Source organism: Poecilia reticulata, linkage group LG19 (assembly GCF_000633615.1).
Source record: "Poecilia reticulata strain Guanapo linkage group LG19, Guppy_female_1.0+MT, whole genome shotgun sequence".
NCBI classification, from domain to species: Eukaryota; Metazoa; Chordata; class Actinopteri; order Cyprinodontiformes; family Poeciliidae; genus Poecilia; species Poecilia reticulata.
In genome coordinates this window covers 1,507,295-1,514,294 of record NC_024349.1, presented here as the reverse complement: position 1 = coordinate 1,514,294, position 7,000 = coordinate 1,507,295, and the positions used below count along the sequence as shown (strand labels likewise).

The following is a 7,000-nucleotide window of genomic DNA, read 5'->3' as shown; positions in this document are numbered from 1 at the left end:
GAGCTAATGCTAAAGCGCTATGCCAATATGATACTTAGAAGGAGCTAATGCTAATACGCTATGCCAACATGATACTTAGCAGGAGCTAATGCTAACGCGCTATGCCAACATGATATTTAGCAGGAGCTAATGCGCTAATTCAGCTGTGTTGATGCAGACCATCAGTGAACTAAAAGGTTAGCGGTGCTAATCCTTGCTTATTGGTCGTAAACATTAGTTCTGCTCTTGGTTTTGAACTTGTTACCTCAGGTTTGGTTCACCTGTCGGTTTGTGACGACGACCCAGCAAAACCAGTCCAACCCACTAGTCCCAGTGAGAGCCCCGATGAAAGGAGACCCGTCGTCTCCTTTCTCAAAGTCACCGACTTGGACGGCGCTTCTCCCGAGGAAACGGACCAACTGGAAACCAGTAAGTCCTCCAGTCCCTTTCATCTGGACCAGGGAACTGACCTCATGTGTATTTAATTATGTTAAATTTAAGCTTTTTGTTGTAAACCTTTGTTTTCAGTGGAGTTGAGTCAGAACAAACCGGACCGTCCAAACTGCTATAAGCACTTCATTCCCCGTTTGAAGACCTCGTCTCTGGATCAGGTAGTTATTTATTCAGCATCAGCTGCAGTTTGTAACTTTTATTAAAAACAGAAAAGTTTTTTACATATTTGTTGAAATTGTCACCATGTTGTTGGCGTTTAATACGAGACACAATCTGTGAACAGATCGATCTCCTCCCCCCGTCTCCCTGAGCTGCTACCGCCGTTTGAAGAAACACATCGACCAAAAACAACCAATCAGAGCCAGGAGGAGGGGCTTAGCGCCGTCAATCAACCTCAGGAAAGCGCTGCCAAATGTGCTAATGGGGAAGAAACAACTTACAGTTACAGGAAAACTGTTTACCTGCCGTTACCGGTGGCTATGCTAACTAGCCTTAGCATTCATGACACGCTATGCTAGCGGCAGCGTAGCAGAGAACAAGGGGGAATGAGAAGCTGCTCTGAGGGGTGATTGACAGCGCTAAGACCCGCCTCCTGGCTCTGATTGGTTGATTCTTGTCGTCTGTCTCATGCCAAACTGTAACGACATGGTGACAGTTTCAACAAACGTGAAAAGAAAATATTTGAATGAAAGTTGAATGCTTTAGAAAATAACAGATTTAACTTGTTGTTTTGCTAATCCAGTCGGTTTCAGCTCCTCGACCTCGAGATGAAGGCATAAAGCTGAAAGCAGTGATTGGCTACAACGGCAACGGCCGAGGCAACATGGGCTGGAGCCCCGATCAAGGTCAGATTGGGATTTACCTTTTTCTGACAAACTTTAATTCATGAAACCATGAACTCTGTTTATGGCTACATTGTTCATTTTACTTAAAGGGGCAGTAGTCTCTAAATTTGACCCTTTTTTTAACTTTCCATCATGTTTTAATATTTTTCCTTCATCAAAACCTGCAGTGTTGCTTTGATTCTTTCATGCATGTTTGAGAAATCCTTTAATCACCATGGCAACCATTCAGCTGTTAAAACGCCTGGGTGGACCTAGGCCCGCCTTCCTGGTGCAGCTCCTCCCCCTCAGCTCCTTCAGACTAGTCAGTAGCAATTAGCAAACTGAGCTCATTATAGGAGCTGCTGCTCAGAGAAACACTGGGAAAATCATTAAAGGGTTAATAGAGGGTGCTGTGGTGGTGCAGGGGCAAAGCCCAACCCATGTATTGAGGCCTTAGTCCTCACGTCAGTGGTCGCAGGTTCGATTCCCGGCCTGGTCTTCCCCCGCATGTCCACCCCCTCTCTCATTACCCTCTTTCCTGTCAAACTACTTTCAAATAAAGGCCACTGGAGCAAACCAAACCTTTAAAAAAAAAAAAAAAAAAAGGGGGTTAATAGAGGAGCCATGTTGGGATGACTTCCTGGAGGAAGCAGGAGCTTCTTAAAGAGACAGAGGCCCAATTTTAAGGTGTTAAATCAGGAAGTAAAACTTATTTTAAGCCACATTTGTTATATGTAGTGCTTTCATAACAGCTGCAGGTAACATGGACTCTTGATTGTGCTATAAACCTAGTAAACACACGGTACCGCCCCTTTAAGCTGAAAATGTCTGTGATTCTGTGCTGCAGGTTTGTTTGCGTACTCTTGCGGCGCCGTGGTGGTGCTGGAGCATCTCCACACAGGAACCCAGAGTCACCTGCAGGGCCACAGCGAGGAAATCTCCTGCCTGGCCATCTCTAATGACGCTCAGGTGCTTCTGGGTTTTATCCGCGCTGCGATGCTCAATGTCCAGGTTTCAAAATGCTGGAGCGATTAATCAATCATTGGAATAGTCGTCTACTAATTTTGTAACCGATTAATCGTTGACTGAAGTATTCAGACTCTTAAAAAGGCCAATTTCTGCAAAAACAACATATTTTAGAGCAGTAATGATATAAAATGCTTATTTTATTATTTTAAAACAGTTAAAATATTTTCTTTGTGTTTTTTATGCATTTCTGATGGAAAATCTGAAATATTTGCCAATTTTTTGGCCCGATTAATTTATTAATATCGATATTAAAAAGACATACATCATTATTATAACAAATTATAAAAGCTTCACTAAAGGATTGTTTGTTTTCTTATTTAGAAATATGACTTATTTCTTTTAATATATTCTTAAAAATACTTAAATGAAAACTGTAAATTTTTAAAACGGATTAATCAGTTTATTGGTGTTTGGATGTTTAATGTTAATATCTTTGGATTTATTTAACATTTAGACCCTGGATAGTGAGGAATCTATTCAGAAACTTTCAGGGAAACGAGACATTTCATCTAATTCCTGCTTTAAACAACAAACATCCAACATGCAGAGTTTCACAGATATTTGATGCTTTTCACAGCAACGTTGTGATGCAGAAGCAGGAAAACCAAGAAATAATGGATTAGAAACAGTTGATGTGAAAATCAGTCCAAACTGTGTGAATATATCACGTAATTGAGCGTAAATGATTTATTTGTTTTGATATCTGCTGCATGTTGTGATAAACTCCAGAGCATTTGGCGTGGTGTCTGAGCTGTCCTCCATCTTGTTTTGTGCAGACGTTGGCGTCGGCCGCTGGCAGCAGCAGGAGCCTCGTTTCCATCTGGGACGTTCAGACCGCAGCCTGCCGCGGAGCCGCCTCCCACCACCAGGGGGCGGTGCAGAGCCTGGCCTTCTCCAGAGACGACCTCTTCTTCCTCTCTGTTGGTTTGTCAAACTCATCGGATTGTTTCTGATCACAAAGTTTAGCTGTAATTATGTGTTTTCCTCCTCATCCATCCATCCATCCATTTTCTTGCACCCTTGTCCCTCAGTGGGGTCGGGAGGTGCTGGTGCCTCTGCAGCCAACATTTCGGGCGAGAGGCGGGGTCCCCTGGACAGGTCACCAGTCTGTCGCAGGGCAACACAGAGACACACAGGACACACAACCATGCATACACACACTCACACCTAGGGACAATTTAGACAGACCAATTAACCTGACAGTCATGTTTTTGGACTGTGGGAGGAAACCGGAGTACCTGGAGAAAACCCTCCATGCACAGGGAGAACATGGAGACTCCATGCAGAAAGACCGGGAATCGAACCCAGAACCTTCTTGCTGCAAGGCAACAGCTCTACCAACTGCGCCACTGTGCAGTGTTTTCCTCCTGATATTCTAAATAGTAACTGATCGTTTTTTGCCGTACAGGAGATTTCTGGGATCCGGTTCTGGCGCTGTGGAGTTCGGAGTCGGTCCAGTTGCTCTGCAGTGTCAGCATGTCGGCGCCGATCCATGACGCGGCCTTCAGCCCCACAGCAGCCAGGCAGTTGGCCTGCGTGGGCAGCGAAGGGATCCACTTCTGCCTCATCCACACGCACGCCTCCAACGCCGACGTCAGGGTGTCGAGGTGCAGTGTGGCGCCGCCGCCAGAGGTGGGCGACGTGGAGCTGACCGCTCTCTGCTACCACATGGACTCCTTCCTGCTAACCAGCACCTCCGGCGGACATGTCTGTGCGTGGGACGTGAACAAGCAGCGCTGCTTCATGGTCTGGAGAGCAGATGAGGGAGAGATCGGTACTGGACGGTTCTGTATTGCCGGGTTCTTCGTTTCACTTTGTCCCTGTTGAGTTGAACAATAGATGTAACTGTTTTGCAGGAGTTCTGCTTTGTCGAGAGAATCGCCTGCTGACGGGCGGCGCCACCGGCCGCCTGCAGTTGTGGCAGATTGAGGCGGTTCAGGGCATGAAGTCTGCTGAGACGACCTGCAGCGTTAAAGAGTAACGAGACGCTTTTCCTGTCGTCTGTCCAGCTTTTAATCTGACCTGGAACTGCTCCAGCGTTTCAGTACATTTTCTGTCCAGATGAGAAATTATCCTGTTACGTCTAGATCAGTGGTTCTTAACCTTTTTTGAGGTACCGAACCCCCCAGTTTCATATGCGCCTTCACTGAACCCTTCTCATTCCTCTCCCCCCCCCCCCCAGACACACAGAATACTTTGCGGTATTCTGATTTAGTAATGTAATTATATTAGTTGCGTTACCACCTCCACGCCACTAGAGGCAGTAGCAAACCCGAAAAGATGCGACTAAGGAGCAGATTTAGATTATAGAATTTGGTAAAAACTGTGAGCTTTGCTGAAGTAAAAAAAGACACAAGTTGAAATCCATGCTGAGAGTGGAACTCCTTCAATCAGGGCTCCTCCGCAGCTCTGATTGGCTAAGCAATGTAACGTGATCCTCTGATTGGCTAAGCANCTCTGATTGGCTAAGCAATGTAACGTGATCCTCTGATTGGCTAAACAATGTAACGTGATCCTCTGATTGGCTAAGCAATGTAACGTGATCCTCTGCAGCAAGTGATGGCAAAGCGGGGCGTCATCACGACTTTACACAAGTCGTCTTTACCTCCGCGGTCGGCAGAGGCTCCGCCGAACCCCTGAGACCGACTCACCGAACCCCCTGGGTTCGATCGAACCCAGGTTAAGAACCGCTGCTCTAGAATCTTCGATCTGCTCCATTTTCCATCGTTACAGAAGAATTTCCTCACAGAAGTAACTCGAAACGTTCCTGACGGCTTCAGGCAGAAAAACAAAAACTAAACAAACTAAAATACCAGATTTTAGTTTCTTCATTTTCTACTGCAAAAATATCTTGGTTCACTTGAAATAAGACAAAACTAACTTGAAAGAAACCTTAATTCCTAAATATTGATGAAAAAGTTCTAGTTCCATTGGCTCCGTTGCCTAGCAACCCCAGCCAAGCCAAGCCCGTTGCCTAGCAACCCCAGCCAAGCCCAGCCCGTTGCCTAGCAACCCAGTTATAGTTCTACTGGCAGGTTATTTCACTAATATCAAAACATTTTTCCATGTTTTAAGTTAAGTAATCTGCCAGTGGGACTGGAAGTTTTTCATCAGTGTTAAGAGGAAGCAGCCCCACAGCATGATGCTGCCCCCACCAGGCTTGACACATGATGATGCTGTCCCCACCAGGCTTGACTCTTTGGCCTGTTCACCTCATCACTGCTTATTAATGTGTTATTTGAAGCTGTGAAAAACGGATTCATGACGTCAGATTTTTTATTTTTTTGGTCAGCATGAAACTGAGAGGGTCGAAGGTCGTGGTGGAGCAGGAGGTCGTCCTGGACGGGACGCTGGTCAGCGCGGCCTTCGATAGCTTCATGGACATGGGCATCGTTGGCACCACGGCGGGAACGCTCTGGTACATCAACTGGTCAGACAGCAGCATCATCCGGCTGGTCAGCGGACACAGGGCAAAGGTAACCTTACTGGAAAACTCACGACGACACTAACCTGCTTCCTGAAACTGGTTGGCTCTGTGGCCTAAACAAAGCATCTTCATCACGTTTTGCACAAAATAACTCTTACATAATGAGATTTTCACTCAGAATGAGCCGCTGGTGGCCTCAGTGTTTACGCTCAGCCAACAGATTAGACAGCCACACAGCTTTGAAAAGTGTTAGTAGGGTCTCCTGCACAACCGACAAGAATACAGCAAGTGATTTCCGGATGGTAAGTCAACAACAAACACTTTGTCTTTTCCAGCAGCCATTGTACAGCGCATATATCTGGAAAACCAGCTGACCAACCATGCTGGAGTTCAGCTTGTGTTGCTAGGTAACGGGGCTGGGATTTTTTAGACAGCAAAAAAATATGGCTGCTTCTTTTAAGCACTTGGATTGTTTTCACAAGCAGGAGAAACTCGAATGGAAAAACGAAAACGAGCAAAAAGTCAGAAGTCGTAGTTGAGGATTCGTGCTGCCAACCCGTCTCCCTGTTGACGCTCTGCTCTGCCGTTCAGGTCAACGACGTCGTCTTCAGCTGCGATGAGAGCCGCTTCGCCACCTGCAGCCAGGACGGCAGCGTGAGGGTTTGGTCGACCGGCAGCTTCGAGCTGGTGGTCCAGTTCCAGGTCATCAACCAGGTGGGGAGCATCAGCGGCTCTGCAGCCGCTGGCAGCTCATTGAATTAACAACTTTACAGAAAATAAAACCAAACAAAATACCGCTTTACAAACCAGTAATTTACCAAAAGAGGCTCAAAGAGCCGCCTGCAGTGATGACAGTTACCTGCAGACCAAATGCATACACGCAATAAAGACAAACCAAATGTTGAGGTATAAAAAGTTTATTAGTTGTTTCACGATATCCCACTTTATTCATCAGCCTGACTGCTTAATAATGTATTTTTGTAACTTACCTGTCAGTGATTCACCTGCAGGAAGAATTAAAACACGGTGATGCGAAACGACGCCTGGACAATAATCAGAAATAATATTGTGATAAACACATGATCAGTAATCAATAGATACAACATCTGATAGGATATTCAGTAGGTTGGGATCCACTGGCTCTCTGGTTGCCTAGCAACGACCTGCTGAGTAACAGGGGCAGTTTCAAGTAGCCCCAAACTTTGGTTGCCTAGCAACGACCTGCTGAGTAACTGGGGCAGTTTCAAGTTGCCCCAAACTTTGGTTGCCTAGCAACGACCTGCTGAGT

The 7,000-nt window shown here is 45.9% G+C and overlaps 1 protein-coding gene across 1 annotated transcript in view; it reads left to right on the top strand.

The window, feature by feature from the left end:
- Positions 1 to 7,000, top strand: part of wdr90 (WD repeat domain 90) — a 32,305-nt gene that overhangs the window by 20,565 nt on the left and 4,740 nt on the right. The window contains exons 19-27 of the mRNA XM_017310682.1: positions 177 to 408; positions 508 to 590; positions 1,175 to 1,277; positions 2,104 to 2,225; positions 3,062 to 3,209; positions 3,694 to 4,059; positions 4,142 to 4,262; positions 5,578 to 5,761; positions 6,304 to 6,426. Coding sequence (XP_017166171.1) covers positions 177 to 408; positions 508 to 590; positions 1,175 to 1,277; positions 2,104 to 2,225; positions 3,062 to 3,209; positions 3,694 to 4,059; positions 4,142 to 4,262; positions 5,578 to 5,761; positions 6,304 to 6,426 — 1,482 coding nt within the window. The remainder of the gene's footprint in view (positions 1 to 176; positions 409 to 507; positions 591 to 1,174; positions 1,278 to 2,103; positions 2,226 to 3,061; positions 3,210 to 3,693; positions 4,060 to 4,141; positions 4,263 to 5,577; positions 5,762 to 6,303; positions 6,427 to 7,000) is intronic.